Source organism: Xenopus tropicalis, chromosome 1 (assembly GCF_000004195.4).
Source record: "Xenopus tropicalis strain Nigerian chromosome 1, UCB_Xtro_10.0, whole genome shotgun sequence".
NCBI lineage: Eukaryota > Metazoa > Chordata > Amphibia > Anura > Pipidae > Xenopus > Xenopus tropicalis.
This window is the reverse complement of record NC_030677.2, coordinates 29,753,802-29,772,414: the sequence shown is the minus strand read 5'-3', so window position 1 is coordinate 29,772,414 and position 18,613 is coordinate 29,753,802. Positions and strand designations below refer to the sequence as shown.

At 37.4% G+C, this 18,613-nt stretch overlaps 1 protein-coding gene across 5 annotated transcripts in view; it reads right to left on the bottom strand.

The window, feature by feature from the left end:
* slit2 (slit guidance ligand 2) overlaps positions 1-18,613 on the bottom strand; it is a 204,234-nt gene that overhangs the window by 50,963 nt on the left and 134,658 nt on the right. For 3 of the 5 annotated variants that reach the window (XM_031895351.1, XM_031895349.1, XM_031895350.1), the window contains exons 6-10: positions 11,686-11,757; positions 6,899-6,970; positions 4,556-4,719; positions 3,278-3,289; positions 2,604-2,742 (exon numbers count right to left, since the gene is read on the bottom strand). In XM_031895351.1, the coding sequence (XP_031751211.1) occupies positions 2,604-2,742; positions 3,278-3,289; positions 4,556-4,719; positions 6,899-6,970; positions 11,686-11,757 (459 nt within the window). The remainder of the gene's footprint in view (positions 1-2,603; positions 2,743-3,277; positions 3,290-4,555; positions 4,720-6,898; positions 6,971-11,685; positions 11,758-18,613) is intronic. The other 2 variants (XM_012955706.3, XM_002936715.5) reach the window with 1 other exon arrangement.

Genomic DNA, 18,613 nt, shown 5'->3' with positions numbered 1-18,613 from the left:
TTTGCTCATGTTCAAAGTATTTTTGGAGTCATTAATCAGGTTTTCCTAATTCCTCAAGACAGCTCACTTTTTGCAGAAGCCAATCTTCAACCAGAATGACCTTAGGCAATGTTTAAGCAGCCTTTCTTCCTCTAAACAAATATATACACCCTGTTAGCGGACATTCCTTGATACCTGGTCACTTTCAATGCACATGTATTCTGCCATTTCTGGTAAAATATTGACAGTACATATGTTGCTCAGGCCTCTACTAAGAAGGTTAAATCGGCCCACCAACGGACATGTTGGATCTCTGAATTTCCAATGAAGAGCTATTGGTTCTGATGATGCAATGGTGAAAGCCAACCCAAGACATCCTAAGCTTTTTGGATATTTTATAATAACCAAGAAGGTGAAAATCAGTGGCCCAATCAATAAAGCCACAAAATCCAATCAGTGTGACTGTAAGGAACATTCCAGTCGTCTTGACACATGATGGAATAAAGTAATGGTTCTGTTTCCAAAATAACAACAGCCTTTTTCCGTTCTGACAAGATAACACAACCATTTTACTTATTAGGGGTGTTCTAACAATTTAATAACAAATTCCTTTGCCCTCCCCTTCATTTGATCCATGGACTCCCCTCTATTGCTCTAACGCTGCGGACTATGTGAAAGCAGACATAAAAGTCAGTATGATAGAGATTTTATTAGGTGTAATGTATTGCCATTCTGACAAGAAATTGCAAATGCCAGGATATGTCTATTATAGAGAAAATAGGAAACAGCCTAATACAGAATGATCCCGCTAGGATTACTGTGTGCTGAGAAATATGTTTTGATTTTTTTATGGTTTTTCATATTCTGGAGTTTCTTTGTCTCCCTTGCTATAAAACCGGCAAGATATATTAGAAACATAAAAATGCAACACTGCCCTGGTATAATTGTTCCTTTGCATTTGTGGAAATTAATTCAAATTATGATATACAGTATATAAATACATATTTTCTTGTTTTTATACAATCTGAGACATTCCTGCCTTCCAATGTAATAAATCTTCCAAAATAAATGTCACGCTTTAGATGCATTTGAAAGGATTGGTATAAATATAAAGTACGTGACATCAGATCCGTTCCAACTGATGAACTGAAATTGGTTTTGAAAATTTTAGGTTAGGTCTCCTAACATCCCTTAAAAAAAAGGAGCCTGTGTCTCAATGGTGGAAAGTCCTGCACTGAGACAGATGTAATAAGCACACAAAATAAATAATTGATCAGCGATAACTGATGTGTGGCTGAAGCGCCGGTACATTCAGTTAATGCTCAGTTTGGAACATGATGATGCAGTCAAGCTCCGAGCTGCAATATTAAAAATTCAATAAACACAATGCAGCTTTTTGATATTTCCTCCCTCCCCAGACATAGTGCTCCAGGCCTTTCATTGTCCCTATAAAATCGCCTGACTACTAAGCAGCAAAGTCAAAGATAGTTTAATAAAACACTACCCAACCTAGGGTATCACCGCAGGGGAAAAAAGCAGAAAGATAATGCAAAGCAGAAATAGGAAATTGAATTGTGATCTTTAGCTGCCATTTATGTGCATAAATATTGGTTCTTCTAAATATAAAATGCCTTTAACCCTTTCACGCGCGCTGGCGTTGTGATGCCAGGGGCTATTGATATGTGTTATGTGCGTGTTAAGTGTTAAATCTGATTCGTGTGTGATCTTTCCTTTGTTCTCCAGAAGAAGAAGGAGTATATTTCTATTTAGATGACATGGTTAGTGTGGCTGAAAATTGATATATCATGAGTCTACTGGGTTTAGTCTCACCTAGACCTCTACTAAATTTCAGTGCAAGAGGTGGCCAGCACTTAAGCAAGACAGCTATAAAACTTCCACTGAACCTATCATATGTCAAGAAAAGTATTTTATTGTTTATACTTGTTTTAAATGTTCCCTAACTTCCCATCTGCTCTGCTCAAACCCCCACCATTTCTTCTATCTCTTTTACTTCCTTCAGTGTTTAATTCTGTGCAGATTCCCAGCTGATCTGACTGGTCAATTCGCAGGCCAAGCAATTAAATTTGGTGTGATTTGGCCAAACAAATGGTGGTGAAAGAGCAGATTGCACTGATGCAATGATTCTGCCAAAATGACCATACATTAGAATGCATTGGAAATTACCCTTGAAGTGTCCTGTTAGCGGGTGACCAATGTGGATGAATGCAAATGGCTGCTAGATGTGCAACATATTGAGCAGCTGAGTTAGAAACCACCAAACTGACTACTACTAAAGGCAAAAGGGTAAAGAGTTCCGCATCAACCCCATCATTATCTAAGCCTGCCACTGGCACAGCAGGACTCGGTTGTAACATATATCAACCAATGAGAGTCTTGCATTCATTTTTCTTTTCTGCCAAATAAAAGCTAATTGAAGACAGGCTACTACAGGCTACCATAAGATAAAGAAGAGAGTTTAAAGTTCATTTAAGACCATTCTAGTGAGCATCTAGTCTGAAAGAAGGAGAGACCATATGGGAAAAAACATGTGTCTTCATGTGTATAGACCAGCGGGTGTTCATGTTCTTTATAATGTTTTAGGATCCTAAGCAAATAATACTTACATTTCTGTTATTGTCTCCGGGAGGTTGGTGGGTATCTCAGTCAGCCCCTTTCCACGGCAATCTACAATATTGTTGCTGCATGTACAAGCGGCAGGGCAATGCAAGACGCTACAAGAATGGACCATAAATGACTGCTGACCTAAAAATTAAAGTTAAAAGTTAGGATGCGGAAACTCAAGTGTACTCCATTGATTTTTAATATGTAGTCTTAAATCGCTGGCCATTAAAGTGTCCAGAAGCCTACTCTCCAGTAACTCAAAAGAGCCAGTTAGTAGCCTTTACTGGTCTAGTGCAGTTAGAATAAGGAAAGCAATTATCCTATTGGTTGCTGTAAGGTTATTTATAGCAGGAACTGAAGCCCAAACAGATTAAAATGACTTGCCTGGAATTAAATTCAGGCTTCCCTAAATAAGAGGTTATATTGACTTAAAAGCAGGTCTATCTTTTCTCCAGAAAAACATGGTATTGTGCTATATGTGATCTGGATAATATATTGCTATTTCATTGCTACATAACAAAGATCTGTTATAATACAAATGCGGAGAAAGAAAAAGCAGTGAGTTAGAAAACAATATAAAATGGAACTAAACGTATATTATATTCACTACAAGCGAATGAAGCAAGTACAATATCACCCTGTAACAGGCAATGACAGAAATATAAAATGCACTTGCCTTCTTCCTCATCTGAAAGTTTTATGTAAAGAAAATAGAGAGAGCATCATCAGTACCAAATTGCCTACTCTTTGGGAAAAAAAATCTCATTGTAGCAATTGCCTATTGCAGCAAGTAGATTGGCTAATGTCCCCTGGAGGGTCAGTCAGTGCATTAAACAGCTTTTAGACCACAAGGTCCCTTCCTCTGGTGCGGGAAGCGGAAGGACTTTTTGGTCTGAAACAAGCAATGCTATCTGCCTTTTATCGGTCGTTCCCACCCTCCACTAACATTCAGGGCTGAATCGTCAGATATGGAGGTAGAAACAATAGGAATTCTACCTCCTTCTGCTGATTCAGCCCTGAAGGTAGATTTTGCTCAGGCACCTTCAATGGCACCTGATCAAAATCTTTTAAACCGCACAATCGGTGAATCGATCGATGTCCGCAGCCTTCTGCGATATCACTTAGCTCGCCGAGTCGCCATACACACACTGATTATCGTACGAAACGAGATTTCGTACAATATCATTGGTGCGTGTATGGCCAGCTTAAGATACATTCAACATGCCAATACACTGAGAGGCCTTTTTTAATGTACAGGTATTGGATCCCTTATCTGGAAACCCGTTTTCCAGAAAGTTCCACATTATGGAAAGACCATCTCCCATAGACTCCATTATAAAGAACTAACTCTAATTTTAAAAAAAATGATTTCCTGTTTCTCTTTAATAATAAAACAGTACATTGTACTTGATCAAAGCTGAGATATAATTAATCCTTATTGGAGGCAAAACAATCCTATTGCTCATTGTCTATTATTATTTAAATGATTTTTAGCAGATTTAAATTGTGGAGATCCAAATTACGGAAATATGCCTTATCTGGAAAACCCCAGGTCCCATACCTGTATATGTTAATTGAGATTACAGGTGGCAAATCCAAAACCACTGTGTGAGGAGCAACATTAATTATTAACTGGCAGCAGCCCATTAGGACTTATTGTTTTGCACTGTACTGTAGCAAGTACACTACATACTCCATGAAAAACATTCTAACAGCTCTAGAACAAAAACTGTTCCACAGACACGAGAACACTGGATTCTTGTGTGTTTAAGATTACATGTATTGGTTATGCTCATTTCATAGGTGAACTGATAAAAAAAGGATAATAATACAAATAATCACTCAAGTTATATGTAAGAATCCTCAATCTGCATTAGACGATAAGGTTTTAAAAAAAACTGTGAGTGGAGCATAATGCTCTCAAATGCCTACAAAGTGCCATCTCTGTACTTACCAGTGCAGACGAACTCTCGCTTCTGAACCTCAGCAATGTTATGCCCTCTCAGGTGAATGGGTCCCATGCACTGGGTGTAGAGACCCACTCGGGGCCTCTGGCGCAGCCAGTCGGATAACCAAGCGAGGTGACAGTCACAGTACAAGTTGTTGGAATGGAGTCGACTGGGTTAATTAAAAAAAATGGATAATTAAAAAAAGATCGACCAATCACAGTAAAAGTGCTAAAGGAAGAACAACTGTCGTATAACATGGTTGCTACAGCTACCCAAAAAGCACCCTCTTGGTGTTCCCAACATGGATATGCACCCTTATACTCTTTCCTTTTGGATTTCTTATTCTTGCCAATAACAGTTAAAGGTGTCGCAGGGAAAGCAACAGTTTCAATAAATAATTGTTGATAATCATGAGAAAAATAAAGCCGGGCAGCACTTATAATGACCAACACTTATTAAATCTTATTGAATCTAGTATATGGCTATAAAAACAATATTCAACAGTCTCTATTTCAAAGTTCATTCCCTTTGATCCTTGAGAGAGACATTGTGTCCCAGAACTAAAAAGCTTAAATCGTTAATCCTGGCTGCTTTTGTTTTTCATCTGTTTACTCATTTATCCATGGAAAATCCTTTTTAAATCTAATTTATTTCAGGGGGTTAAAAAAAGCACATGTTTGCCAACATTATTATTTGCCTTCTATAAGTTTATCCCTATTTCTTTACAGTCGGGTAAGAAAACGTCCAAGAGCTTGCAAACAGCTCAGGAATTCTGTCGCTGAGGTCTGAACAAAAGAGTCGGGGGAGAGAGACGAAACATGTCTCAAGTAAATTGCTCTATAGGGGTAGAACACTGACAGCAAAGGGAAAAAGGGTCATAAAAGGATTGGCTGCCAATTAGAAATATCAGTAAGTCTTGCTTTATTAGTCTCTATAGAAACTGCTTGCGAAATCCTTTAGCGGGTCACATTCATTTTCTGCTGAACAAGGCAGAAAAATAATTCAATATAAAACACTCCCTTGTATCCCTTTTTCTGATTTCCTCTCTTTTTGTTTAATCAAAGAAAAGGGGATTAGCTGCTTTTGGCCCCTTAGGACTAGCGCTCAATGCGGTGGCTGGAATTAAAAGATGTAAATGTCAGAGCAAGAAGGAATTAAGTTAGTTACCTCTACATGGGCAGCGACCTACACAAGATCATGGCTCCCATCCAAGGGCCAAAAGCACTTTACCATTAATAAAACAGCAGACAAATGTATTCACTAAATTAAGCAAATTACTGCAGCTTGGCTTTTATGTTTTCTCAAGCCAAAGAAAAGGAGGCGCACAGTCATAACTCAGTGCTCTGCTCCTACAATCGTCCCTGACAAAGTAATATCATTTTAGCTCTTTTTAGCTGATGCGCTCAGTCCTAACTGAATAACTGTAATGGATATTAAAACACACTGCTCAATCTCCAGAGCTAATTTCGTGTTACTGAGATTGTCAGGGAGCCAGTTCACTTTAATTAGGTCTGCCTGCAGTCAAGTAATCAAAGCATAAAGATTTCCCATTTATCAGATGTGACAGCCAATCAAAGTTCTGTCTGTGTTCTTAAATGAAATGTGACCTACCTAGTATGTTATTGGAATCTACAATTATTTATATGAAACTGTAATATTCAGTAAATATTTTATGTCAAGTGTGTATGTAACTCTCATGTGTGCACGCTTATATGAAAAGGATTTATTTTCTGCCTCTTCGTAGGCTGATGAAACCTTATATAATAATATATGAACATTAGAAGTAACTGAGATCTTCCATGTAAAGTGTCCTTACACAATTCAAGGAATTCCCTATATGTTAAATGAAAGGGGTGCATTACTTTTTTATGATTCACATGTCTAAAATGTACAGTACATGTAGAGCACCACATTGGTGGCCACGGTAATAATGTCCAAGGACCAACAACCATTAACAACTAGAGACGCCCTAATTAAAATTTGGCTGTAAATGGACATTATGCATTAGTCAAGAATAGTTCCTTTCAAGGAGACCATTCAATATTTGGTGCCCATAAGGATATATATATCACTGGATATGTGCAGTTGGGTGATGAAGACTTCTAGGAAGTAAGTCAGCATCCTGACCTATAGTTCTATGTACAAGGAAAGTAGGGCGTGCTAATGAGGATAATATAAATTAGGAGGTCATGAAAATTCCAAATAAATGATACTTAATCACTAATACAATTATTTTTGACTGTTTCTTACTACTGCAATACAATTAACGTTCTTGGCAATGACCACTTAGTCTGAAGCCTAACATATCCCCAAATTAACATGGAAAACCCCGGCTGGAAAACACTTACAAGGTCCTGAGTTTAGGCATGTGGTTGAAGCTCGCCACGGAAAGTCGCGTAATATTGTTATTGTTGAGGGTGCTGCAAAACATCAAAGAAATCACGTCAAACACCATAGGCAACAACGAAAAAAAAAAAAGGATTTGCAATACTGTAGGATACTTTTCTTTTGGCAGCTCAGAGTTTATTGCTCGAAAAATCTGTTCAACATGTTTCCTCGGCAATGAATAGCCATGCACGGCAACTATATTAATTGCAATGAACCTTAACTAAAGATATCGTTGGATTAGCCTGAAACATTTTACCGTCTGCATTGCATTTCCCACAGGCATTTTCCACTTATTTAATGTGCTACTAATGAAAACTGTAGTTGTACAACCCAATTAATACAGTTCTCTTGGCAACAGAGTGCCATCAAGGCATTTTAAGCAATAGGTGCATTCTGGGAATAGCAAGTCAAAAAAAGGTCATGGAACACAACTACAATCTAGAAACACTGGCTATTCAACTGAGCAAGGCACCATCTTATACACTTGTACTCTGCTCTTCTGTTCCAAAAATGAATAAAAGTGGATGTGTTGAAACGACAATTAGCTTTGTGTCAAGCTATGCCCTTAATCCCTATAGTTTATTCATTTCCTTTCATTTAAAAAACAAACTTTTTAAAATACTATGCCTTACGGATCTGCCCTCAGTTACCCCTTTATCACATTAGATGAAAATATCTTGAGTTGCCTTTCCTGGTTACTAAAGGCAATGGACATTCTGCACAATCCTTGACAAGATGTTTTTTCTTCCGTGTTAGAAGAAGGAACGGCTATCCACCCATCTTCCTAATATATTAATATAATTTCAGTAAAATAAAAAACATTAAAAAAAAACTATTCCATAGTGGACTGTCCTAAGTTCCTTCCCCTTATGCCCTATGTCTCCATGTTATTTGTGGATAATATCTGAAAACGGTAGTTGTGAGAAGCCAATGCTAAATAAACCTAGAACGGTAACCTACAAAAGAAATGTAGAATTCAAAATACCAAGAAAAGTAGGAGAAATATTAATGCATGAAGTCAGAAGATAAAGAAAACAGACAATATTCAAGAATAAGGAGAATAATAATCAATGAACCAAGTCCTTACAAAACTTGCCTGACATTGTAGACATCTTTGTACAGATAATGCCGTAGCTTTTGTAATAGATACAAAAGATGGAGAAAGTAAAGAGCATCAAGAAGGAAGCCATCTGAAGCAAGGACATTGCAGTGAAAAGAAGAGTTCTTCTACCAAGAACTGACTTGGTCTTAATAGAGCGGCTTCTACACTTTTCTGTTCTTCATGGCCAACATGGATACGCCTCCCACTTACGCCATTAGAGCGTTTCTAGAATAACTATATGCATGGGCGTGGGCATCATAAAAAAACACTTTTACGCTCCTGCACCATCTTTCTGGTACATAATTTTGGCTGTTACTGGTATTAAGATTTAAAGCCTGAATTCTGCCTGGATTTTTTTTTTTTTTTTTTACAATTCATCCCTTCCTCGTATACTTTCCAGTTCTTCTAGTTAGAATGCAATATAGTCTATTACAGGGAGCAGAACAAATCCAAATCTACCCCATGATTTTACAGTGTCATATTATAAATAAATCACTTTTCATTTTGGAGATAGTTTATATCCCCAGGGAATGCAATTAGCAAAAACTTTTAATAATTTTCTTATACAAATGAGACAAGTCTGTGAGCATATCTACATTGCTTTTCATAATTCGGCCAGTCAACCGTTTGCTCATTTACAGAACATATTATGACATGGAGACATTTTGTGAAACTCTGTTCTGTCTTAAATTCTGATATTTACTATGATATTTAAAATCTGTGTTTGTTTATTGTTGCTCCAGTGCTTAGATAAAGTTTCACTTATGACAGTTAAAAGACAAGAATGTCTGCAGTGCCGGTGTACTCAATGTACAAGGTTCCCCATTCATTTCATGGGCAATAGGGTGTGGCTGTGAATACCAGATACTGCTGTTTAGCCTGATATATCTAAAAATCCGCTGTATGTAAGGTATTTGCCATACATTTGCTGGTCTCTATACATAAAGTTTACCAATAACTGCCTTTGGAATCTATAGGACTTTTTGAGATACAGTAATATATCTTTTCATAATTCCAATGCTTGATTTGGTGCATGGTAGTGACCGATACAGTATGTGTCCGCTTCTTCCTTGTAGGAGACCGTTTCATGCCATTTTGTTTTTACTGTGATCTCATTTAGTTTAGGGATATGTCATACAAAGTCATGCAAGGACACAATGCCCATATGGACATATTTCTATATTATGTCCTCCATTATGTCCTTGCATGACTTTGTATAACTGGAAAAGTTATTGGTTCAGTTATAATGACGGATGATAAAGATGGGTTATCCTTTTTCTATTCTGACTCCTAAAACTGCAACTAGTGATGCCATTTTGTACGAATGCAGTATGTTCAATTTATTTTGCTAGCTACCTGAGTAAAACATTATGTTCTACTGTACGGTTTCAACACAACTTTTCTTCATAGACTGGTTCCTTGTGTTGCTTTGATTTTCCTTGCTTCCATTTGCAGACATTTATTATTTACCCCAATGTACAATGGATTTTTTTGCATCAAATTGGTTTCTGCCTTATAGTACACGGTTGACTATTTTCTTAATGGCTTTATGTTAATACATAAAGCCAAAAGACAATATTCAAGAATTAGGAGAATAATAACTAATTATCTTTTTAATAACGTTAGCTATTAATGATTAATTATTGCTCAATGGAACTGGCACATGATGTTGTATTTATTATCCTCCTAACATGGAATATAGTGCTCCAACCTGGAACCATATTCTTTCATTTGAGGCATAATAAGTGTTACCTGACTTAATGTTACAGGTAAACACCCATCACAAGAGATTTGTCTTGAAAGAGAAAACCATACAGCAAATTTACTTTTATATAATTAGTCATATTTACAGGCATTTGGATATCCCCTACCAAGATTCTATTTCAGGAATTGATGTGGAATAAAATAATGGATTTGACCACTAATTGGCTTCTTTAGTAAATATTCTCAATAGTAAAAAAATATCTTGAAATCAGGGGCATTATTTTTTGACTGTTGTACATAACGGATGCACTCTTTTTAGTACTATAGAAAATGTATGCAAACATGCTCTCAATATAATAGGATATTCAGTTCAGAACCTGCACATTGTTGTTCCTAGAGCTATCTAAAAGCCTAGACAATGGATTGAAAACACTATAAAGTACACGAAGCCTTGTATTTGGGAAAGTGGCTGATCATTCAAGGTCAAGTCAGCTAAAAAGGCTTACGCGGGAATGTAATAAAAGTCGTAAACGGAAAAAAATGCACAAATAAGAATAAAAATTAGCAATTCACAATGTAATATTCTTCATTTTACAGTTATTGCATTGCGAGTTTTAATTGCACGTCTAAGGCACGCTTATAGGTCATATAATCTTCTGCAGCAAACATAACTTTTTCATTTAGAAGTTTGTTACATACACAGTGCACTGGCGCAAACTGTAAGATTCCCAATCTTTATTCCAGTGTTGGAAGTGGTCGCTATACAGTTTCCGCGTTCGCATAACCTACAGTAAATTCACGCAAAGGCATATTTGTTTGTGCAGAGGCATACACTTGCGCATTGCGAATATTTGTTCCGTTTCCCTTTTATTGCATCCCCAGAATAGATATTTAACTATTAACTCCATATCAGTAGAAATATTATGACCTAATCATTAAATATAATATATTATATTTGTATTACTGATTACGTGAAATGCGTTGCCTGATGCAATGATGGAGAAGGGGGTATCTTTTCTTAGCTGCAAAGTAAGTGCATTGGCAAATGGAGACTTTGCTGAGCAGCTACTCATTATACACTCTAGACATATCAGGATCTATTTTATATGGTACATGTGCACATTTAAGTGACAATCACTTTGTTTTAGTAATTTAAGCCATCTGTTCCCTTTTGCCATACTCTACAATTGGGAAGCCAGATCTTCTCTTTACTAAAGGATAACAGTCAACTGTATAGTGGCGCTCATGGTAGGGGAATCCATTTTGACAATTTCATATTTTACTTTCACCAATGGCTATTCTTGAATGGGAAAACATTTAAAATGTAATATTTAGTCACCTTGAATAAACTAAGACAGTGAGAAGTTAAAAAAGGAGAGCGTAAAGATGCTGTCTATCCCATGTGGCAATTGGACAACTTCATATTTAAGTATTTTTATAAGTGGACTAAAGATCGATCCAAAGACATGATTACTTATTACTTCTAACAATATGCATTACTTTTGTAGTTCTTCTCTTAGAGCAAGAATGGAGTATCTAAGAATTTCTTACTGCCCCATGTGTATTAGTGCAAGTGTGGTTAAATATGGCCTGTATTATTATAGAATTTCATGTACAGATGGATCCATAGTTAGCTCAAACTAGATGGTGTACAAATGATGGTCATACATATGTAGAGTTGTGATAGGGTGATTAGAGAAATATATTGGCGACATTTAAAGAGGAATAATACCGGCATTTGAGACAATGGAAAACAGACTCCGTCTTGCACAGTTTGATTTAGATGCTTTGCTTAAAGCCTAATTCAGTTGCACGGCATGTTTTTTAGGAATAAACAATGGGATGCACATCCTTAGTATTAATGACATAGACAAGGCAACATATTTAGCAGCTATAACACAAGCACAGTCCCTCTTTGAGAATAAAAAGAGTGATACTTACAGTACTTCCAGGTCGCGCAGTGCTCGGAATGCCCCATCTTCAATACAGCTGATCTGGTTATAATCCAGCTGCCTAAGAGACACATTAGGAGGATGAATTTAAATCAGAGCGGCTCAGTTAACAACAAGAGAGACTGCTAAAGGACCTACAAGGATAGGCCACAGTAGAGTAAGAGAGAGCCTTGCAATTGCACTCCCTGCTGAGCCACACACACTAGCCTGGCCTGACTCTGCGGCTGGATCCTCTTATTGCTCCACACTCTCTGCAGAAACACAAGCTCTGAAAAAGCCCCAGTAAATAATAACTGCACCTTTTATTAAATGCCCAAGGAATGCAATTTCATTACATCAAGTAAAGCTATCCATTAAAAGCTTTCAGCGTCATCTCGTTGAAACAATTTCATTAAGGTAAAGCACTGTAAATCACTTAATGTCACATGCATCCCCTCAGTGACCTAACCCAATCCATTTATCAAAGGAGCCAGCTGCATGTTAATTTTACTATCTTTGGCAAGAAAGGGTAAGGAGAAGCTCTTGTAGTTTAATGTGGATGCTCTGTACAAGCTCTCCACTCTCACTTTTTGAGGCAATGCAAGTTCACATTGTCTCACTGAGAATATCATGGCATATTTTTAGCTTACTATGACTGAATTTTCCTGAAAAAGCAAGTCTTTGAGGTCACCTAGATGGGCGCTGATTGTTGGGGTGAGCCTAGGTCTTTTCAGAACTTAATCAAATCAAACAAAAACAAAAATAAATAGGTAACAAAAGTAATGTTATTAGATAACTGTAAACTACTGGGGGATAGAGAATGTAGAGGTATAGAATGTCCTGAGAAGGCTTCTTGGTACCTTTTAGCACCTATTCTTTCCAAGAAGGTTGCACTGTAAATGTTATTGAAGCTACAATGAGCACAGATCTGTCACTCTATTCTGCCTGGGATACACTGATCTGATATATCCAAATATATATAGTTTATTGCCAGCTAATGATCTACAGTTCGGCTTCTTTGTAGATTCTCATTATATGGTCAATTCATTATCACTAATGATTAGTGAAGGTCTGTTTTAACCCTGCAACTCTACAAAAGAGAAATAACCAGCAGTGCTGTCCGACTGTTCGCATATAGGGAGCCCACAGGTTTGGCATATAACATATACGAGGTCCAATTATTTGTTTTCCTATTGTCTACTGACAAAACAGCCATGGACCTGGGACCTGTACATAGCCAGAGCAGACGTCCTTGCGATAAGGCATACCCCTCAAGCTTTTGCTGAATTATCACTTTGTTACTGTACCCCTACAGCTGGGGGCCATAGGTTCTCTTCCCCTGATTTAAAAAGTTCAAACTGTGTCAATGGAACAAAACATGTTGTTCCAATCAAGTGTTCTCCTTGAGTAAAGTTATTAAGGGAGTTTGCTTTATGGATGCATTGGATATAAACTAAAGCTCTCTGGTCGTTTTTTCCATGGCTGTGTTCACTATGGGAAGGTTCTTTGTGGGTGGTTGAAGGTTTACAGCTGACCACAACAGCAAGAAGCCACATAAGCCACACATTTTTATTACTTGCAGATGTAAAATAATTTCCTCTTATCATATCCAGTAAAATATTAATAAATAAGGTAGAATACAGTCAGAAGACTCTTAAGGGCATTTACTACAGGAATGCAACAACCAACAACCAAAAAAAAATGCACAATTCACTATTGCCCAATGCAGCATTTCTTCTCTGGTTCCAATGTATATCCACCCGCAGCTATCAGAAGCATGATTTTGGGCTGGATTCCAGAGGCACAAAGATTAGTTAGTAAATGTTGTGCAAATGGGTGTATGTGGCAAAGCATGAAGATACACACTTATATTCAATATGCATTATCTTGATATTGCTAACAAAGTTTGAAGATTGAGATGTAGGGATCCTCCTGTGTAATTCAGGAAGAATGGACATTCAATCTAAGAAGAAAAATGTATATAATTCAGGATCCAACCATTAACGTTACAGCTGTTGTTTAACTACAGCTTAGGCATCCCCTGAAAAGCCTTTTTCAGATGCACTGAGAAGGCATTCCTGATGTAATTAGTATAACTAATTCATCATAATTAAACAAAACATGCCCTTTTTCCCACCACATGGTCCCCTTTGATGCTGGGAGCCAGGACCCACATTGTCTAAAGCTGTAGATTTGGCATAATCTGGGGAAGGCTAAAAAGCAGGTTTGGTACAAATTTGCAGATGGTTATGTGGGATTCAAAGATGATATGCCTCAAAGAAGAGGTACTGAGACTTATTGGGCAAAGACCCCCTATATGGCCTTTAGCTCATCTTAGCTTACAGATAGGCTGCAGATATTTGTAAATAACCTCAAGGGTTATCCAAGGCAGTAAAAAAGTTTTCATCCACAAATTTTAGCCTAAATGTCCTTAAGGCTAGGCCTGTCAGCTGCTAAGAGCTCCCTTATGAGGGCAGTTCCAGTGCTTGGGCACACTTTCTTACAGGTATTATATGCTGTTATGGAAGTGAGAGACCCCATAGTGTAGAATGGATTGCAGGTTACTAGCTGATATTTAAGTAAAATTTGATACCCAAAAATCTTACTAAGGTTTCTGATAATAATATAGGCCTAGGGTCGAAAACCTCAAAAAAAGGAAAATACAGAATAGGAAGATAAATTAAAGAGTCAGAGCCCGAGGAAATACTACTTGAACCAATGCACTGCATTCCTCACCAATCGCTCTATCTGCAACTCACACACTCACTCCCCCTGTAATTGTGCCCCCCCCCCTCCAAGTGTGCCATGGTATAAGCTTCTGTCGTCTGTCTGGCCCTGATAGAATTTGATCATGCAGGTCTGATAATTTATCACTTCTGATTGTAATGTGTATTTATATTGTTCATATAGTGTATATTGTGAGTCAGTCCAACCCTCGGTTAAAGTAAGTGACAGCAGCACAGAGCATGTGATGTGACTCAACAGAAAAGGAGATGGGGGGCTACTGGGGCATCTTTGGGGGCACAGATCTTCCCTGCTAAAGGGCTGTGGGTGCCTCATTCTGAATCCCAAAAGTTAACATTAGCCATTGTAACTTAATTCTTTATTAAGCTTTATCCGTTAAAAATCTAATCAGCCTAATTTAGGACAAAATACCTCTTACATATAAAAATGAGAAGATTCCTCCAGAAAATAAAGACTAACTGAAATGCTTAGCTATAGTATTTTTCATATCTGTTTGCCTTCTAAATCCTTAGCCACATCTTTAAGCTTCATGTTGCAATCTGTCTCATTAGCAAGAGTTAGTTAAGGTCCTATTAAAATGATGACGGTAATCTAAAGGGAAAAATGAGTCTCTCTTCTTCCTGGAATTAGCAGTGACACTGTTGTCCTTTAATCAGTTAAGTGCGATTTTATGACTGTAAGATATTTTAATATCTGTCTGCATAGGTTTTCTTGGAACCTCTTGCGCTCAATGACTTTTAACAATTAGAGAAAGGTTGAGAAATGCCTTACACTACGCAACTGCAGAATAGAGAAAGGGCATCTCCAAACAAGGAGTATTTTTGTATAGAGAAAGAAAATGTAATTCTGATCAACTTTCCACTGTAAATTGATTACAAATATTGATATGTTTTATTTATTTGTAAATGTAATGGATATTGAGCAGTATCTGTTTCTTCTCCCTGAACTTCTAGTTCTCACTTCTGTGAAATATGGCAGAATCCAGCTGATAAAGAGACTTGGAAAAGAAATGACTTCAAGACTTGGGACCAGGAGTAATGGCAGAGAATAGATAGGGATACACAAATACCGCTGTTAGTTTCAATTACAAGTAAGAACTTCTGAAGGACTGGTTGTTGGTCATCATTGATTATTAAATACTACTCCTGTGCAGAGTTGGATATAAATGGGACCCTAGGCAGGTTAGTGTTTTGGGGACCCCACCTCTACATTTTTTTAAACCAAACCCACTTTGGGAGACATGCCCTGATAAACAACTCCCCACTAAATATAGAAATAGCTACACATCTATTTTAGTTTTTCCTTCACAGATCTCATCCTTTTCAGACAAAAGCCAGTGATCCGTGCAGGGTAATCAATTTCATTTATAGTGCCCATAAAACACGCAGTGGCGATTTAGAACTCATAGCAGGCAATTTCATGTACAATACCCCCAGAAAACCCAACAGGATGTACGCAATGGCAGTTTCATATACAATATCCCCCCAAAACTCGTAGCAGGGTGCACGCAGTGGCAGATTCATAGATAATATCCCCTGAGATAAAATCAGATATCTTAATGACAGCAAGGAAAGTGAATTGTGTCACTGAGGGAGAAATGGAGTCAAATCCTTGCAAGGTCACAGTCGCAATAAGGAAAGTGTTTAGGAGAAGGCCCTGATGAGAGGACTAGAGAGGAGAGATATATCAGTTGCAGGTGTGTAGTAGACTGCCCTTGAGGGGGGTTATTAGTGGTGAAACTGGCAATGGCAGGCAAGAGTTGCTGCAGAGCATAGGGGCAGATTTATTATGCAGTGTAAAACAGCCACAAAAATTGCTAAACATCGCCAGGTTTAGCCGCATTAAAAAATGGTGTAAAATAGGTGCAATTTTATTATGCATATTTTTTCTTCCGCTGGAACATAAAGTAATGGCATAAAATCTGACATTCAAGTGACAAACGTCTCCATTTATTTTACATAGCTTTTTACACCGTTTTTTCTGGCAAATTTAGTTTTACATGGCATAATAAATAGGCCTGTTCGGAACTGCTTGCAAGTGGAAAAACTTGTGGTAGCGCCAGGGTTTCCCCATTGACCTGCATCAATAGACTCAGCAAACTTGCACCAAAAGAATCATATGCAGACATCATTTTAAACTGGACAATGAAAATGATGCAGTCCCAGCAATCGAAATCTATTGTACAATGGCACTAAAAAGGCTGCACTGTGGCTAAAAAATGATTGACATCCGAAAATACACTTTAAACCCATATCAGCCAATACAATGTTTGCTGGTAACCAATAGGCTAGTAGCAAACTTGCAAATGGCAATATCAACGATTTTACCATATATAGGGCAAGATTCAGTTCAGCGACAAAAAGTTATTTCATGATTTATTGTGTGAAAACTTATCAACAAGATTTAATTTCGAGTTCCAGTTTTTTCCCTATAGATATCAACAGAATTTTTATATGATAAACAGTGAGATAGTTTTTTCTGAACTGAATTACATCAATTTCACAAATTGAATCACGTCCATAGGTTTTTACGTGATTATAAAGTCTAAATCCTCTGATTTTATAAACATAAAGGCTCTATCTACTGTTTTCACATGGGTTCATGTTTTGCCTATTATATAAAAAATGGCTTATGCAAAAAATCATTATTCCCCTATCTTTTTGATTATCCCACTATATTATAACACTCACTTCCATGCCTTTCTCTCTTGCTAAAGTTGGCTCAAGATTATTTTGCAGATTATTTGTCTAGACTTTTTCGTATATTTTCCGCGACTTTTTCGTCGCCGTCACGAAAAAATCGGATTGGTCTTTCTGGCGTTTACTATCGCTCAATACGGAAAAATTGTGACGGCAACGAAATAGTCGAGCAAAATACGATAAAGTCGTGATGGCGACAAAAAAGTTGCGACAAATACGAAAAATTGCGACGGCGACAAAAAAGTCGCAACATTTTCGTTTCCAATACGATTTTTTTCCCTTTCGGGATTCGGATTCGTGGATTAGTAAATCTGCCCCAAACTGTTTCCCAGTTTTCCCAGTTCAAATGCAAAAATTGCTCTTCATTCTACAAAAAGTAACGCCTTTTGGGCAAAATATTTTTGCACCTGTTAAATTAAAACTCTATAGCTAAATGAAATATGTCGAGAAGGGAATAAAACGCCAGTATGGGAGCACAGTTTATAAATGCAGAGCCTCCATGATAAATCCAACCCCCATTTTCCATCCCATCATTCTAAATTATGGATCTAATCCCCACACTGAGAAAGTGGATAGTGACCCGAGGGGGTAACACTGATTCCATGGGGCCTTTCAGCAAAATTGCTTTGCCTCAGTTTCAAATAAATGCAGTTTTGGAGCAGGGTAACGGATTATACAGAAACTTCTGGGCATTGCTTTTAAAGCCATTAAATAACGGCTTACTTAAAATTTAATGGGAAAGAATAATGTTAACTGTTTGTAACGCCATGGCTTCAGCGCTGCCTTGGATAGCACGAGAAGACAAACCATACTCCCACTAAAGCGCTTCAATTTGGTAGATTAATTTTGCCGTGCAATTAAGTAAATTGGCTTTTTATGAAAGTGATAATATAGATGTGCAGCGCAATTCTTTAGCCTCTCTGGCCATTCATCATCGTCCTTTTAAACCGCACAGCGGCATGAAATGTTTCTGTTAATACAACGCCAGAGAGGAATGGCTTCCAGACAAATTGGCAAAGTCTTTTATTGCCATCAAATTTGCCTAATGCAGTCTGCAGGTTAATCTATGGAAGGACGAATGGTTTGTAGCCCCACATCTCCTTATCCTTAGCTGTCGATATATAAATCACTGCTGACTCGGCTTCTTTTAAATCACTGCAGAGGAAAAGAAGCGCTCACAAAGGGAAATTATTTAAGGCAATCATAAAGGCAGATAAATATATATAAATTCCACTTTTATTATTTCCTGTAAGTTACCAATCTATTTAAAGGGAAACTACACTCAAATTATAAAGAATAAAAAGCAACGTTTTGCTGAAAGAAAGTAAATGTAATTCTAAAGAACTTTCCAGTATATTATTTGCTGCACTACTTGTCCTGACTATATTTACTTTTTACAAGAGTAGCTCCCCTCCAGCCAATACTCCAGTTCCCACAATGCCTTGCGTGTTCTTTGATTAACAGAAGGAGAACCACATAACATGAATCACAACA